Below are 18345 nucleotides of genomic sequence, written 5' to 3' on the forward strand. Positions count from 1 at the left end.
AGAGTGAAGCACTACAAAAAAAAGGGCGACGGCAGTGGGAGCAATTCAGATGTTATAAGACACATTTACTAGGATAATTCTGGAAAATCCCTTATCTGCTTAATGTGTTACTAGTGTTTTAGTGAGATTATAAAGTCATACCTGAAAGTCGGAGGGGTGTGGTGACCGCCGGTGTCTCTGAAGGAACACATGGAGGAGCCAAGAAAGTCGCAGCTGCCTATTTGACAGCTGCTGCAGGAAGAACGACACAAGCTCCGCTCATGTCTCCGGTAAGAGCCGACTTATCACCACAATTTTCTCACCGAAACCTGCCGGTTGACATGTGGTAGAACCATGTTCGCTTGACTGCTCTGTTCCATATTAAAGTTTAACAACAAACAAAGAAACACCGGCTGTGTTTTGGTTGCTAAAGGCAGCTGCAATCCACCGCTTTCCACCAACAGCATTCTTCTTTATAGTCTCCATTATTAATTGATCAAATTGCAAAAGATTCAGCAACACAGATGTCCAAAATACTGGGTGATTATGGGATTAAATCGGACGACTTTTAGCCGTGAGTGGGGCTGGGATAAAATGTCCGCTCCAACCAATAACGTCACAAGCACGTCAACATAAGCGTCATCATTCTGCCGCGTTTTCAACAGGACACTTTGCGGGAAATTTAAAATTGTAATTTAGTAAACTAAAAAAGGCCATATTGGCATGTGTTGCAATGTTAATATTTCATCATTGATATATAAACTATCAGACTGCGTGGTCGGTAGTAGTGGGTTTCAGGAGGCCTTTAAAGGATTCATATTTTAATTATTTTTTTCTGAATGTAAAACACTTTCTTGTGGTCTACATAACATGTAATGGTGGTTCTTTGGTCAAAATGTTGCATCGATGATGTTTTACTGACCATCTTCAAGCCGCTTTCTGACAGTTACTTCAGGATATGCACTTTTTTGGGCGGTCTTATTTACGTTCCTCCACTTCGACAGCGTCTTCTCCCCGTCATCTTTGTCGTAGCGGTGTAGCGTGCAAGGACGGGAGTGGAAGACGTGTCAAAAGGTGGAGCTAACTGTTTTAATGACATTCAGACTTTACTTAAATAAAACCTGGGTTTATATACTTCTTTCTGGACAATATGTGATGGGGGTCAATGTAGGCCAGGGGTCGTCAACTTTTACCACTCAAAGAGCCATTTTGACCCATTTTACAAAGTAAAGAAAACAATGGGAGCCACATAACTCTTTTGAACTTTAAAATGAAATAATACTGCATACAGAGTTTTTTTTTGGGGCTTTGTGCTATGTATAAACCAGGGTCTCAGACACGGAAATTTAATGTTAGTGCGGCCCGCGAGTTTTATATGAATGCTGCTTGACAGCGTCACACCTGCCGACCGTCCCAATTTTCCCGGGAGACTCCCGAATTTCAGAGTAATTATTCTCTCGAATGTACGCTGGTGTTCACCCATTGAACAATAATAAGGTCGTACAATGCTGGCACTACCGCCCTCTACAGCTTGTACAAATAGCTTGCCAGCCCAAAGAATTGTTTGACGAAGCTATTGCAGACACACGTAAGAGACTGCAAGGCATGCTTATTCAACAGCCATACAGGTTACACTGAGGGTAGCCGTTTAAACAACTTATTAATATGTGCCACACTGTGAACCCACACCAAACAAGAATGAAAAACACATTTCAGGAGAACATCCGCACTATAACACAACATAAACATGACAGAACAAATACCCGGAATCCCAAGTATCCTGACTCTTCCGGGCTCCATTATACACCCAGCTACCATCAACCCAACCCCACCCCGCCCCTCCGTGCGTCAGTTGAGGAGCCCGGAAGAGTCAAGATACATGGGATTCTGGGTATTTTTTCTGTCGTGTTTATGTTGTGTTATAGTGCGGATGTTCTCCTGAAATGTGTTTGTCATTCTTGTTTGGTATGGGTTCACAGTGTGGCGCATATTAGTAAGAGTGTTAAAGTTGTTTATATCACAACCCTCAGTGTGACCTGTATGGCTGTTGAACAGGTATGCCTTGCAGTGACGTATGCGTTCGGATAAAGGCCGCATCCAAAATATGACCGGACAGCCGGCACGCAGGCAACATGGTGAAAATCTTGGCTAGATGACATGTAGAAAGGGTTTCAGAGGCATTGTCATCACGGCACGCCGTCAAGGTTGATATCTGGGTGAAAATCGAAAAATGTTTACCCGGGAGATTTCTGATAGAGACATTAAAATTAGAAATCTACCCGACTTCTCCGGGCGGTCGGCAAGTATGAGGCTGAGCCACATCAGAGTGGTCAAAGAGCCGCATGCGGCTCCGGGGCCGCGGGTTGCCGACCCCTGATGTAGGCAATTAAGTTAAAAACAAATAATCAAAACAGGATGGAGAAAAATAAAGACCTTTTTTTTTTTCTTTTTCAAAAGTGTAAAACTACAAATGAAAGTGAAGCAAAAAAAAAAAAAACACAGGTGAACAGGATACTTTGCCATGATTGGTTATAAAAGCAGCTTCCAGGAAATACCGAGTCATTTACAAACAAGGATGGGGCGAGGGGTCACCATTTTGTGAGTAAACGTGTGAGCAAATTTTCGAACATTTTAAGAACATTTCTCAATGAGCTATTGCAAAGAATTTAGAGATTTCAGCATCTAGGTTCGTAGTATCATCAAAACGTTGAGAAAATCTGGAGAAATCACTGCACGTAAGCGGTTTGGCCGTGACCTTCAATCCCTCAGGATGCATCAAAAAGCTGCATCCGGGTGTAAAGGATATCACCACATGGGCTCAGGAACACTTCAGAAAAAACACTGTCAGTAACTACAGTCCGTTGCTACATCTGTAAGTGCAAGTTAAAACAATACTATGCAAAGCCAAAGCCAATTTATCAACAACACCCAGAAACGGTCATCTGAGATGGACTGATGCAAAATGGAAAAATGTTCTGTGGTCTGACGAGTCCACATTTCAAATTATTTTTTGGAAACGGTGAACGTCGTGTCTTATGGAGCAAAAAGGAAAATAACCATCCGGATTGTTCTAAGCGCAAAGTTGAAAAGCCAGCATCTGTGATGGTATGGGGGTGTATTAATGTCCAAGGAATGGGTAACTTAAACATATTGAACACATTAAACTCAGGTGGGACACTCTAACCACAAGGCCAAAACTATATTTGCTTTTTTTGTGGACATTAAATAAACAAATGTAAGCAAATATTTGACTTCTGTGTCTGGACTTAGATGACAACAAGGCACCGTGGGGCATCAGTATCATGAAGAAGTCCAAAAAGACCAGCAGTCCAAAGGCTTTCGGTGTGCGCCTTGAGGACTGTCAGCCTGCTGTCAATCACAAAGTAAGCTACGATTAACATGGATGACGTCATTTATATGTCCTGTCCTGCTTTTTTACAATTTGTCCTGTCTGTCCTGTTTTGTTCTTTTTAAAAGTGATTAAATCGTCCTGGTTTTAATAGTTTTTAAGGCAACTCTACTAAGAAAAATATAATACACACAGAGTGGCAAAAAAGCATTTAGTCAGCCACAGATTGTGCAAGTTCTCCCACTTAAAATGATGACAGAGGTCTGTAATTTTCATCATAGGTACACTTCAACTGTGAGAGACAGAATGTGGAAAAAAAATCCAGGAATTCACATTGTAGGAATTTTAAAGAATTTATTTGTAAATGATGGTGGAAAATAAGTATTTGGTCGGCCATTTAAAGCTCTCACTGATGGAAGGAGGTTTTGGCTCAAAATCTCACGATACATGGCCCCATTCATTCTTTCCTTAACACGGATCAATCGTCCTGTCCCCTTAGCAGAAAAACAGCCCCAAAGCATGATGTTTCCACCCCCATGCTTTACAGTAGGTTTGGTGTTCTTGGGATGCAACTCAGTATTCTTCTTCCTCTAAACACGACGAGTTGAGTTTATACCAAAAAGTTATATTTTGGTTTCATCTGACCACATGACATTCTCCCAATCCTCTGCTATATCATCCATGTATCCATTTTGGTATAAACTCAACTCGTCGTGTTTGGAGGAAGAAGAATACTGAGTTGCATCCCAAGAACACCATACCTCAAATTTTATACTTTCTTTTTGACTGACTTTATATATTTATAAACAACGGCAGGTGCATTGTACAAGTTTGTTTTGTTCAACCCGTAAGTTTTGGGTTGTATCTTTCAATATTAGTGGGAGTCAAATGTGTAGTGAACTCTGTACTTTGGAAGGTAACATGGTACATTCATTTGATCTGCTGCTTCTCCTGCCAAAATAGCCGCCAAACACAACTAGTCATGTTACTGTCCTGCCAAAATGGCCACCAAACATAACTAGTCATGTGACTCACCTGCCAACATGGGCGCCAAACACAACTAGTCATGTGACTCTCCTGCCAACATGGCCACCAAACATAACTAGTCAGGTGACTCTCCTGCCAACATGGCCACCAAACCCAACTAGTCACCTGACTCTACGGCCAACATGGCCACAAACACATTTAGTCACACTTCGATGATTTTGGGCCCAACAAAGCCGCAGCCGTTTCCGGGTGTTGTTGATAAATAGCTTTGGATTTGCATAGTAGAGTTTTAACTTGCACTTACAGATGCAGCAACAAACTGTAATTACTGACAGTGGTTTTCTGAAGTGTTCTTGACCCCATGTGGTGATATCCCTTACACACTGATGTCATTTTTTTGAAGCAGTATCGCCTGAGGTATCAAAGGTCACAAGCATTGAATATTGGTTTTCGGTCTTGCCGCTTACATTAAGTGATTTTTCCAAATTCTATTTCTATTGTATTATATTTCTAAGCCCCACACAGCTAAATCTCATCTGTATTAGTTAGTCCGTATAAAAGAGTATTTTATTTTGAGCCCATTACAAAAAAAATATCATCAAAAGGTTCAAAGAATCTGGAGAAATCACTGCACGTAACATTGAATGCCCGTGACCTTCGATTCCTCAGGCGGTACTGCATCAAAAAAACAACATCAGTATGTAAAGGATATCACCACATGGGCTCAGGAACACTCCAAAAAAACCCTGTTTGTCGCTACATCAGTAAGTGCAATCCAAAGCGAAAATCATTTATCAACAACACCCAGAAAAACTTTGCTGGACCCCAGCTCATCTAAGATGGACTGATGCAAAGTGAAGAAGTTTTCTGTGGTCTGACGAGTCCACATTTCAAATTGTTTTTGGAAACTTTGGCCGTCGTGTCCTCTGGACCAAATAAGAAAAGAACCATCAGGAATGTTATAGGCGCAAAGTTGAAAAGCCAGCATCTGTGATGGTATGGGGGTGTATTAGTGCCCAAGGCATGGGTAACTTACCCATCGGTGAATGCACCATTAATGTTGAAAGGTCCATACAGGTTTTGAAGCAACATATGTTGTCATCCAAGCAATGTCTTTTTCATGGACGCCCCTGCTTATTTCAGCAAGACAATGGCAAGCCACGTGTTACAACAGCGTGGCTTTATAGTAAAAGACGAAGACAAATATTGTGTCTTTGTAGTGCATTCAACTGAATATGGGTTGGAAAAGGATTTGCAAATCGTTGTATTCCGTTTATGTTTACATCTAACACAATTTCCCAACTCATATGGAAACGGGGTTTGTAGAATATCATTCATTTCACAATTTTGTCCCAGTTTGTCCCGCAGGTTGTGGAGATGTGTTGTGGCGTGGTGGAAGCAACCGGTCTGGAGTCCACCGGTATCTACCGGGTGCCGGGGAACAATGCCATGGTGTCGAACCTGCAGGATCACCTGAATAAAGGTTTCGATATCAACACCGCGAAAGAGGTGCGGAGGGCACTTCTCAAACATTTTGGAATATCTTCCTTTTTTTTTTTTTTAACTCAGCAGCAGAAATGTCTAAACAACGTTCTATCCCAACAGAGATGGCAGGACCTGAATGTCATCAGCAGCCTACTGAAGTCTTTTTTCCGAAAACTGCCCCAGCCTTTGTTTACTGACGGTGCGTAAAAAACCAACAACACCCGACGAATGTGGAATGTCTTTAGTCACTATTTGAATCATCTTTTCTTAGACAAATATCAATCCTTCATCGATGCCAACAGGATAGAAGACACAAGGGACCGACTAAAGACCATGAAAAAACTGGTATTCGAGTCTAAAAAAAATAAAAAGGTTTTTCTTTATTTCATGAACGTCGTTTCCTTCCAGATTCACGACCTGCCAGATTATCATCGCCACACCCTCAAGTTCCTCGTGGCTCACTTAAAAAAAGTGGCGGATCACTCGGAAAAGAATAAGGTAGCACTCTTTATCGACAGATGCAATTTGGCAAAATTGAACAACGTACCGTATTTTCCAGACCATAGGGCGCACCATAGGGTTTTTTTTTTTTCTTACAAAAAGCGCATTAAAGGGGTCATTTTTTATTTTTTTCTAAATGTAAAACACTTCCTTGTTGTCTACATAACATGTGATGGTGGTTAGTTGGTCAAAATGTCGTCGTCTTTGTTGTAGCGGTGTAGCGTGCAAGGACAGGAGTGGAAGAAGTGTCAAAAGATGTAGTAAACTTTTAATGACATTCAAACTTTACCCAAATCAACAACACCCGAAATGTGTCCTGTGAAAAACCGTCCGACCGAAATACTGACAACTAAAGTTCCTTGGGTGAATAATATAACTCACCACACCAGTATGTTTTAGCGCTTTCATGGGGGTTTACTGACGGATGCAAGTAAGAACTTTACACTACTTTATATTAGAAATGGTAACAGAAGAGGATGAATGTCACATAACAAGAAGAGAAAAAGAAGAAGCTTATCAACTACGGGGTCTCCACGGACTACTAAGCGGATGCGCGCAAATTTTCAGGATGTATGCAGATCTTAAATACAGATCAGCAGGTTCCAGAAGGTAAAAAAAGTTGCTTTTGCATGATATCGCGAAAGAAAACACCAGATAATATGTCTTACCTTATACACACACCATAATAATACTCGTATCTTGAAGCACAGTACAATCCATCAAGCGGTGCGGCTTCATAGCTTACTAAAGTCGTACTAAAACATGTTGATAGATTTTTGAGCGCCGTTTGTAATGTTGTATATTTTCAATGGAACATAAAAAATATTGTTGTTTACTTGTTTGGAGTGGAAGAAGTGTCAAAAGATGGAGTCAACTTTTAATGACATTCAGACTTTACCTAAATCAATAACAGAGCAGCGTCAACAACACCCGAAATGTGTCCTGTGAAAAACCGTCCGACCGTAACACTGATAACTAAAGTTCCTTGGGTGAATAATTTAAACTCACAACACCGGTATCTTTTGGCGCTTTCATGGCGAGTATACTGACAAACGTAAGTAAGAACTATACACTACTTTATATTAGAAATGGCAACAGCAGAGGATGAATGTCACATAACAAGAAGAGAAAAAAAAGAAGCTCATCGACTACGGGGTCTCCACGGACTACTAAGCGGATTCGCGCAAATTTTCAGGACGTATGCAGATCCTAAATACAGATCAGCAGGTTCCAGAAGGTAAGAAAAGTTGCTTTTGCATAATAATGCGAAACAAAACGCCAGATAATATGTTTTACCTTATACACACATCATAATAATACTCGTATGTTGAAGCACAGTACAATCCATCAAGCGGTGCGGCTTCATAGCTTGCTGAAGTCGTACTAAAACATGTTGATAGATTTTTGAGCGCCGTTTGTAATGTTCTATATTTTCAATGGAACCTAAAAAATGATGGTGTTTACTTGTTTGGAGTGGAAGAAGTGTCAAAAGATGGAGTAAACTTTTAATGAAAGTCAGACTTTACCTAAATCAATAACAGAACAGCGTCAACAACACCCGAAATGTGTCCTGTGAAAAAACCGTCCGACCGAAACACTGATAAATTAAGTTCCTTTGGTGAATAATTTCAACTCACCACACCGGTATGTTTTAGTGCTTTCGTGGCGGGTTTACTGTCGGATGTAGGTAAGAACTTTACACTACTTTATATTAGAAATGGTAACAGCGGAGGATGAATGTCATATGTCGGGGCGGTTTAGCTTGGTTGGTAAAGCGGCCGTTCCAGCAACTTCAGGGTTGAAGGTTCAATCCCCGCTTCCACCATCCAAGTCACTGCCGTTGTGTCCTTGGGCAAGACACTTTACCCACCTGCTCCCAGTGCCACCCACACTGGTTTAGATGTAAAAATTCGATATTGGGTTTCACTATGTAAAGCGCTTTGAGCTTTGAGTCACTAGAGAAAAAGCGCTATATAAATATAATTCACTTTATTTCATATAACAAGAAGAGAAAAAGAAGGAGCTTATCAACTAGGAACACTTCAGAAGACCTATGTCAGTAATTACAGTTCGTCACTACATCAGTAAGTGCAATTCAAAACTCTACTATGCAAAGCGAAAGCCATTTATCAACAACACCCAGAAACGCTGCCGGCTTCAACTCTGATGTTGAAGCACAGACAATCCATCAAGCGGTGCGGTTTCATAGCTTACCAAAGTCGTACTAAAACATTTTGATAAATTTTTGAGCGCTGTATGTAATGTTCTATATTTTCAATGGAACATGTAAAATGGTGGTGTTTACTTGAGTCATATTGCAGTCTACACCTGTCTCATATGTATGACTCCCATCTGCTGGTCACACTTATCATTTCACCATGTGCAAAATAAAATAGCTTTGAGGTGGAAAAGCACAACCAGAATGATTCCGTACTTTTGGCTGCACTGGGTTATAAGGCGCACTGTTGAGTTCTGAGAAAATTAAAGGATTTTCAGTGCGCCTTATAGTCCGAAAAATACGGTACGTTTTGTAAACATGAAAAGGTTGACGCTAAATGTATGTCCAATTTTCCAGATGGAACCAAGGAACCTGGCTCTGGTGTTTGGTCCGACTCTGGTGAGGACGTCGGAAGACAACATGACGGATATGGTCACCCACATGCCTGACCGCTACAAAATAGTCGAGACATTAATCCTACACGTAAGAAGAATGACTTGTCTCTTCAGTAGAAGAAAAACTACCTCTCCGTTTTCCAAGATACGAGCTGTCTTGGCCAATTATTTTTGTCATGGACCCACTAGCCGCCAAAGCTAGCTCTCCAATCAGATAAACCGTTTCAATAACTCTGCGGTGAAGGTTTCATGAATTTACTAAAGAGTTTGTGAAAATTAAACTATACAAAAATAACAGTAAGTGATAAGTGATTGTATTTCATAAAAGATGTTTAAAAGTTTGTTTTTGTTTTTAAAAGGCGTGTTACATTTTGAAAGTGCAGTGCTTTAGGACGGGGAGGGAAAGCACCGACTCCGAAAAATCTATTTATATAGCCCTCAATCCCAAATTTCTCAAACAGATTTGCAAACTCACGTCATTCTCCGATCCAAATCCAAGGAAAAACTCAAAAGTCCCCAATGGCATGAAATAAGAAACCTTGAGAAAAGACCGCAGATGTAGAGACCTCCCTTCCAGGGTGATTGGCCGCAATGGCTATGGAGTCAGTAGAATTATTGAATTCATAGAAAATGTGGGAGTCCAGTCCATAAAAGCGGCAGATCAACTGGTGATATTCATTGAATGAAAGAGAGATATCCTCAAATGCAGCACCGAACCGAGTGAAGCATTGCAAGTCTAATGTTGCAAGTCTACACCATACTGAAGCAGAATAGGCCAACGTGGACAATAAAATATTATCTAATCTACATTGTTTTATCCATGGCAACATAGAAAAGCTACCAAAGTTGTGTTTGAAAGAGACACCAGAGATTTCCATTCTAAAAGGTAGGATAACATTAGAATAACTTACATACTAACTATTGAAATTGATTGCGGTACATTATAAGTGATTGTATTTCATAAAATGTTTATTCTAAAAGTTTGTTTTTGTTTTTAAAAGGCATGTTGCATTTTGAAAGTGCAGTGCTTCAGGACGGGGAGGGAAAGCACCGACTCCCAAAAATCTATTTATATAGCCCTCAATCCCAAATTTCCCAAAGAGATTTGCAAACTCACGTCATTCCCCGATGCTAATCCAAGGAAAAACTCAAAAGTCCCCAATGGCATGAAATAAGAAACCTTGAGAAAAGACCGCAGATGTAGGGACCTCCCTTCCAGGGTGATTGGCCGCAATGGCTGTGAGTCGGTATAATTATTGAATTCATAGAAAATGTGGGAGTCCAGTCCATAAAAGCGGCAGATCAACTGGTGATATTCATTAAATGAAAGAGAGAAATCCTCAAATGCAGGACTGAACCGAGTGAAGCATTGCAAGTCTAGTGTTGCAAGTCTACACCACACTGAAGGTCAGCATGGCGATTAAAATAGTATCTAAACTACAATATTTTATCCATGGAAACATAGAAAAGCGACCCAAGTTGGGTTTGAAAGAGACAGCGGAGAAGTCCGTTCTCAAAGGTAAATTCTAGGATAACTTACATACTAACTACTAAAATTGATTGCGCTACATTATAAGTGATTGTATTTCATAAAATATATTTAATCTAAAAGTTTGTTTTTGTTTTTAAAAGGCATGTTGCATTTTGAAAGTACAGTGCTTTAGGATGGGGTGGAAAGCGCCGACTAGCAAAATATATATTTATATAGCCTTCAATCACAAATTTCTCAAAGGGATTTGCAAACTCGCAAACTCGCGTCATTGTCCCCAAATAAGAAACTTTGAGAAAAGACCGCAGATGTATGGACCTCCCTTCCAGGGTGATTGGTTGCAATGGCTGTAGAGTCGGTATAAGTATTGAATTTATAGAATTTGTGGGAGCCCAGTCCATAAAAGCGGCAGATCAACTGGTCTAAAAAGGGGTTTATCTAAAGACTAGACTATATAAATGAGTTTTAAGGCGAGACTTAAATGTTTCTCCTAAGCTAGCCTCTCTAACTATTGCTGGTAGGGAATTCCAGAATATGGTAGCCCAAATAGAAAACCCTCGAGCGTCTGCATACTTTTTAAAGTTTTGAGGGTTAGCAATAAGCTGGAACAGCATCCTCTCATCCGTGGCTCACTAGTGCATCAACGCCGGAAATGTGTCCCTTGAAAAAACGTCCGATCGTAACTCTCTAATCACTAAAGTTCCTCGGGTGAATAATGTAAACTCACTACAGTTTTTAACGCTTTGATAGCTAGTTTACTGACAGATTTAAGTAGGAACGTTACGCTAATGTATATTTAAAAAAGGGAACAGTGAAAGATGAATGCCACATAAGAAGGTAGAGAAAAAGAAGAAGCTAATGACTGCGGGGTTTCACAGACTGCAATGGCGGACGCGCGCACATATTCAGGACTTATGCAGATCCCAAATACACATCAGCAGGTACCAGAAGGTAAGAAAAGTTGGAATACGAGGGCCCGAATAGAAACCCCTCGAGTGCCTGCAGATTTTAAGTTGGGGATGTTTATTGCACCACCTGAAGGACAGTAGTGCACAGGGTTGAACAATTTATACAGTGCCGAAATGAGTGAAAAGGAAAAGTAAATACAAAAACAATAAATTATTTTAAAAATGCAGTAATGAAAAACACATCTAGCACAAAAATTACCAATTACTTTTTGCACAGCAACCAACCTGCTTACCTACTTCCACCCTGACAGAATGAACAGCCTCCCTTAAGTAGTCCGAGCCCCTCCTTTGGGCATACAGGTGGAAAAAGGGTGAAAAAACCTAAACTTATACTATATACCATGCCTGGGCAATTATTTTGACGCGGTGGGCCACATTTAGAGAAAAAAAAGTTAGGGACACTAATACAAAACTTCACAATAATGTCTGATTGAATGCTAAAAGCATTGTAACAGACCGCCTTCAAAAACTTAATGGAATTTTACGTTTTTCTATGAAGGATAAAACATTGAATATTGACAATATATAGAAATATTTTACAATCAAGTGAGATGCAACAAAAATGCGAAAGTGAAATATGAACGTGAAGGGCACAAAATAAACGCGACTTCAACACTATACAAAATACTGTACAATATACAGAACAAGACAAGAGTACCGAAGTAATAAATAACAATCAGTGTCGGACGTATTGCACTCGAAGGGTAGTATTGCACAGTAGGGTATTAGGGCAGGATATTGTTTAGGGGTGAATTATTATTATTTTAAGTTAGAGTTCAACATGGTGACAGCTTTGGGAAAGAAGCTGTCTCTGAGCCTGTTTGTTCTGGCTCTGATGGACCTGTAGCACCTGCCTGATTGTAGCAAGTCGAACAGGTGGAAGCCAGGGTGTGTGCTGTCCTTGGTGATGTTTTTTGCTCTGTTGAGGCAACGGGAGTTGTGTAAATCCTTCAGGGAGGGCAGGGGACAGCCGATGATTTTTTGTGCAGACTTTATGACCCTCTGAATCGCCTTTTTGTCTGCTTTCGTGCAGCTGGCGTACCACGCTGTTATGCAGTACGCCAGCAGGCTCTGGACAGCCGAGCGGTAGAAGGTCACCATCAGCCGTCTCTCCAGTCTGCTCTTCCTCAGCACCCTTTAGGAAGTGGAGTCTCAGCTGGGCCTTCGCAGGACCTTCGGGTCCTTCGTCCCCTTAAGTGCAGACTCGTCGGCTGAAGGACGAGTCTGCACTTACTCTCCCTCTACATCAACTCTCAATAGATCGCAACGTGGGTTTTTTGCTCTGCTACTTATAAAACCCCAACGGGAGTTGTGTAAATCCTTCAGGGAGGGCAGGGGACAGCCGATGATTTTTTGTGCAGACTTTATGACCCTCTGAATCGCCTTTTTGTCTGCTTTCGTGCAGCTGGCGTACCACACTGTTATGCAGTACGTCAGCAGGCTCTCGACAGCCGAGCGGTAGAAGGTCACCATCAGCTGTCCCTCCAGTCTGCTCTTCCTCAGCACCCTCAGGAAGTGGAGTCTCAGCAGGGCCTTCCGGATGACCGCAGTTGTATTTTGGGTCCAGGACAGGTCAGCAGATATGAGGGTGCCGAGGAACTTGAAGGAGTTGACTCTCTCCACCTCCTCACCGTTGATGTAGAGGGGGGCGGTGTCAGCAGTGTTTTTCCTGAAGTCAAAGATGAGTTCCTTGGTCTTTGTGGTGTTCAGTGCCAAATTATTCACTGAACACCACGCTGATATTTTCAGGACCTCATCTCTGTATGCAGAGATGTATGTATAGTTCAAGACTTATGGTAATTAGAAAACATGAGTGCACAACATAATGGCAGCTACAGTTTTTTGTCTTAAGGATCTAAAAAAATTATTTGGGAATGTCCGGCGGGCCAGATTGAAAAGCTTAAAGGGGAACATTATCACAATTTCAAAAGGGTTAAAAACAATAAAAATCAGTTCCCAGTGGCTTGTTTTATTTTTCGAAGTTTTTTTCTAAATTTTACATCTCCTGGAATATCCCTAAAAAAAGCTTTGAAGTTCTTGATTTCCGCTATTTGCGATGCGACTGTCCATTTCCCTGTGACGTCATACAGGGCTGCCAATACAAACAACATGGTGGTTACCACAGCAAGATATAGCGACATTAGCTCGGATTCAGACTCGGATTTCAGCGGCTTAAGCGATTCAACAGATTACGCATGTATTGAAACAGATGGTCGGAGTATGGAGGCAGATAGCGAAAACGAAATTGAAGAAGAAACTGAAGCTATTGAGCGAATAGCTATTGACGCTATTCAGCCATAGCATGGGTGTACCTAATGAAGTGACCCATAGCATGGCAGCCTTATTAGCATCGCCGGTAAAATGTGCAGACCAAACAATCCGGACTTTCACATTTTGTGACACTGGAGCAACTTAAATCCGTCGATTGGTAAGTGTTTGTTTCGCATTAAATGTGGGTATCTAGTTTCAAATATACATACAGCTATCGTAAATAGCATGTTAGCATCGATTAGCATAGCAAGTTAGCATCGATTAGCCTGCAGTCATGCTGCGACCAAATATGTCTGATTAGCACATAAGTCAACAACATCAACAAAACTCACCTTTGTGATTTCGTTGACTTAATCGTTGCAAAAGCATCTACAGGTTATCCATACATCTCTGTGCCATGTCTGTCTTCGCATCGCCGGTCAAATGTGCAGACACTCTGGCACATTCAATGGGGGTCTTGCGGCAGATTTCTTGCCAGTGGTGCAACTTGAATCCCCCCGTTAGTGTTGTTACACCTTCCGACAACACACCGACGAGGCATGATGTCTCCAAGGTTCCAAAAAATAGTAAAAAAACCGGCAAATAACAGAGCTGTGAACCGGTGTTTGTAATGTGAAAATGAAAATGGCGGTTGTGTTACCTCGGTGACGTCACATTCTGACATCATCGCTACAAAACCGATTATAAGAAAGGCGTTTAATTCGCCAAAATTCACCCATTTAGAGTTAGGAAATCGGTTAAAAAAATACATGGTCTTTTTTCTGCAACATCAAGGTATATATTGACGCTTGCATAGGTTTGGTGATAATGTTCCCCTTTAACAGGCCGCATGAGGCCTTAATTTGCCCAGATCTGCTATATGCCGTCCTCCTTGGTGTCATTTTTTTCTAACTCAAAAACCGGTAAGAAAAAACAGACTTTTGAGGTTCACTCAGTTATTAGATATATTAATTTATGATCCTGTAGTGATGCTGTATGTTTTTTTGTTGTTGTTTTTTTTTAGTACGGCTGGTTCTTCCCTGAAGAAGAGCGAGAGGAGCAAGGAAAACCTCCAGATGATAAGCGGGACATGCAACCTGTGCCAAAGATTGACCATCTGTTGTGCAACATTGGCAGGCAGGGTATGCCAGGTGAAGCTTCAGGTGAGGACCGTGTTCTAGAAACGCAGTACTTTTCTCGAATCGTAGGCTGATAGTAATAAAAAAATTTTTTTTTTTTTTAAAAACAAGCCCTGTACAAAGTTTCCCATAACATGGCAATGGTGTCATAACCTGAAAATAAATGTTAAAAATAACTTTTTACAATATTAATTAGCTGATGAAGATGATAAGTGACCAATTTTGGATAGTTCCTGTGTTAAGTCTATAACATTGCATCATTTACACTTTTTTATTGTTTTGAGAATCAGTTCAGTTTCAGTTTATTTGGAACATGCATACGTTACAATGTAACAGTTGTTTCATTACAGCACGTTCGAAGAGGAGTAGGAAGAAGCCGAGCATATTTAAACCTACCTTTTCATACCACAGCAATGTGATCTAAATGTGAACTAAATCTCGAGTTATCTGTTCAAAAACATTTTTATTACGTTATTGAATTATTTTGTGACACACTATGATCGAAAGAATATCTGTGCCCGTAGCTAAATAAGCTTGCATCAAAGTTTGTTGCTTTACGTGGCGTTAGCAAAAACAGTATTTTTATGCGCTTATTTGCAATATCAAAGGTTAAAAGTGTTATAGCAGTGGTGCCCATAGTAACTGGTACATCATCCATAAGCGCAGATTCCAACCATTGTAATACTTTGTATAGTTCAAGACTTATGGTAATTAGAAAACATGAGTGCACAGCCGCAGGAGAATTTTTTATTAATTTATTTATTTATTTAAAAAAAAAAAAATTAAATGTATCTTTTTTTATTTATTAAATCAACTTAAAAAACACAAGAAACACTTAAAATTAGTGCACCAACCCGTAAAACCCCCCTTTTTCATGACAAATAACCCCCCCGCCAACTCCCCCAGCCCCACACCCCCCACCCACCCCCATACCGCCCCTCCACCCCATAACATATTAATGTGAGAGTCCATTCCATAGTGGATCTAACATAATAGTTAGTCCAGTCCATAGTGGATCTAAAATAATAGAGTGAGAGTCCAGTCCATAGTGGATCTAACATAATAGTGAGAGTCTACTCCATAGTGGATCTAACATAATAGTGTGAGAGTCCAGTCCATAGAGAGGGAGGCAGAGCAGAAAAGAAACGGCAGATCAACTGGTCTAAAAAGGTGGGTCTATTTAAAGGCTAGAGTATTTAAATGAGTTTTAAGATGGGACTTAAATGCTTCTACTGAGGTAGCATCTCTAACTGTTACCGGGGGGACATTCCAGAGTACTGGAGCCCGAATAGAAAACGCTCTATAGCCCGCAGGTTTCTCATTGTCATCCCACTGGGTTGAGTTTGTCCTTGCCATGATGCGGGCTCTGTACCGAGGATGTCGTTGTGGCTGGTGCAGCCCTTTTAGACACTTGTGATTTAGCGCTATATAAATGGACATTGATTGATTGATTGATATTATTTACAACCAGCCCTCTGGCCCTTTCGTGTCAAAATCTCCCTTAAACAGTCCCAGACGTGTGTTTCTACGTTTGTGCATCTTTGGACAACATATTGTAGTTTTGAAGTTGTTAACGAAACATGACTCATACCTCATCTCTCCAAGTGTCCCCAAACCAGTCCCAATCATTTGTGCTGGTTTAGGTGATTGTTCTTGACCTTGATGATGTTTGCGTTTTAATTTCTGATTTCTCTTCTCTGCATTTTTCTCCACTGCTTCTTTTTCCTTGCTGAAACAGTGGATCCTCTACTTCGGTAGGACCAGGCTTCCCTCATTGTTTGTGTTTGCCATTTTCCTTCCATCACTTGACATTGTAGATTTTGAGGTTGAATTCCAAAAATGTCTGGTGAAATTGGTCGACTTTCACAAACTCAATCAGTTTCTAGTAAAACCCTTAGAGGTCTTGTTGAATTCCATAACTGTCTGGTGAAGTTGCTCGACTTTCACAAACTCAATCAGTTTCTAGTAAAACCCTTAGAGTTCTCGTTGAATTCCATAAATGTCTGGTGAAATTTCTCGACTTTCACAAACTCGATCAGTTCTTAGTAAAACCCTTAGATTTCTGGTTGAATTCCATAAATGTCTGGTGAAATTGCTCGACTTTCGCAAACTCAATCAGTTTCTAGTAAAACCCCTGGAGTTCTTGTTGAATTCCATAAATGTCTGGTGAAATTGCTCGACTTTCGCAAACTCATTCAGTTACTTGTAAAACCCTTAAGAGTTCTCGTTGGATTCCATAAATGTCTGGTGAAATTGTTTGACTTTCACAAACTCAATCACTTTCTAGTAAAACCCTTAAAGTTCTCGTTGAATTCCATAAATGTCTGGTGAAATTGCTCGACTTTCGCAAACTCATTCAGCTACTTGTAAAATCCTTAGAGTTCTTGTTGGATTCCATAAAGGTCTGGTGAAATTGCTCGACTGTCACAAACTCGATCAGTTTCTAGTAAAACCCTTAAATTTCTTGTTGAATTCCATAAATGTCTGGTGAAATTGCTCAACTTTTGAAAACTCATTCAGTTTCTTGTAAAACCCTTAGAGTAATTGTTGAATTCCATAAATGTCTGGTGAAATTTCTCGACTTTCACAAACTCGATCAGTTTTTAGTAAAACCCTTGGATTTCTGGTTGAATTCCATAAATGTCTGGTGAAATTGCTCGACTTTCGCAAACTCAATCAGTTTCTAGTAAAACCCCTGGAGTTCTTGTTGAATTCCATAAATGTCTGGTGAAATTGCTCGACTTTGGCAAACTCATTCAGTTACTTGTGGGGCGGCATGGTGTAGTGGGTAGAGCAGCCGTGGCAGAAACCTGAGGGTTGCAGGTTCGCTTCCCACCTATTGACATCCAAATCGCTGCCGTTGTGTCCTTGGGCAGGACACTTCACCCTTTGCCCCCGGTGCCGCTCACACTGGTGAATGAATGATGAATGAATGATAGGTGGTGGTCGGAAGGGCCGTAGGCGCAAACTGGCAGCCACGCTTCCGTCAGTCTACCCCATGGCAGCTGTGGCTACAGATGTAGCTTACCACCATCAGGTGTGAATGAATGATGGGTTCCCACTTTACTGTGAGCGCTTTGAGTATCTAACAATAGAAAAGCGCGATATAAATCTAATCCATTATTATTATTATTATTATTACTTGTAAAATCCTTAGAGTTCTCGTTGGATTCCATAAAGGTCTGGTGAAATTGCTCGACTTTCACAAACTCAATCAGTTTCTAGTAAAACCCTTAGAGTTCTCGTTGAATTCCATAAATGTCTGGTGAAATTGCTCGACTTTTGCAAACTCAATCAGTTTCTAGTAAAACCTTTAGAGATCTCGTTGAATTCCATAAATGTCTGGTGAAATTGCTCGACTTTCGCAAACTCATTCAGTCTCTTGTAAAACCCTTAGAGTTCTCCTCCAATGTTGCAAAACCGGTGTTCGTTGTTGTTGTCTTCGTCAATATCGCACTGGTACCTTAAATGAAACAGAAATGATTGGGAATCTCTCTCGTTCTTTTCCAACAGACGTCGACACCAGCGATTCAGTTAGATTGAAGGTAAGTCATGTGTTCGTAATTACTGTAACACTTCATAGAG

At 40.7% G+C, this 18345-nt stretch overlaps 1 protein-coding gene across 4 annotated transcripts in view; it reads left to right on the forward strand.

The window, feature by feature from the left end:
• Positions 1–18345, forward strand: part of LOC133560912 (rho GTPase-activating protein 23-like) — a 116247-nt gene that overhangs the window by 88009 nt on the left and 9893 nt on the right. For all 4 annotated transcript variants that reach the window (XM_061913948.1, XM_061913946.1, XM_061913947.1 and 1 more), the window contains 9 exons: positions 3250–3362; positions 5672–5824; positions 5921–5999; positions 6072–6145; positions 6209–6298; positions 8877–9002; positions 14646–14784; positions 16499–16514; positions 18274–18305. In XM_061913948.1, the coding sequence (XP_061769932.1) occupies positions 3250–3362; positions 5672–5824; positions 5921–5999; positions 6072–6145; positions 6209–6298; positions 8877–9002; positions 14646–14784; positions 16499–16514; positions 18274–18298 (815 nt within the window). In that variant the 3' untranslated portion in view covers positions 18299–18305. The remainder of the gene's footprint in view (positions 1–3249; positions 3363–5671; positions 5825–5920; positions 6000–6071; positions 6146–6208; positions 6299–8876; positions 9003–14645; positions 14785–16498; positions 16515–18273; positions 18306–18345) is intronic.

Source organism: Nerophis ophidion, linkage group LG10 (genome assembly GCF_033978795.1).
Source record: "Nerophis ophidion isolate RoL-2023_Sa linkage group LG10, RoL_Noph_v1.0, whole genome shotgun sequence".
In the NCBI taxonomy this organism is placed as follows: domain Eukaryota; kingdom Metazoa; phylum Chordata; class Actinopteri; order Syngnathiformes; family Syngnathidae; genus Nerophis; species Nerophis ophidion.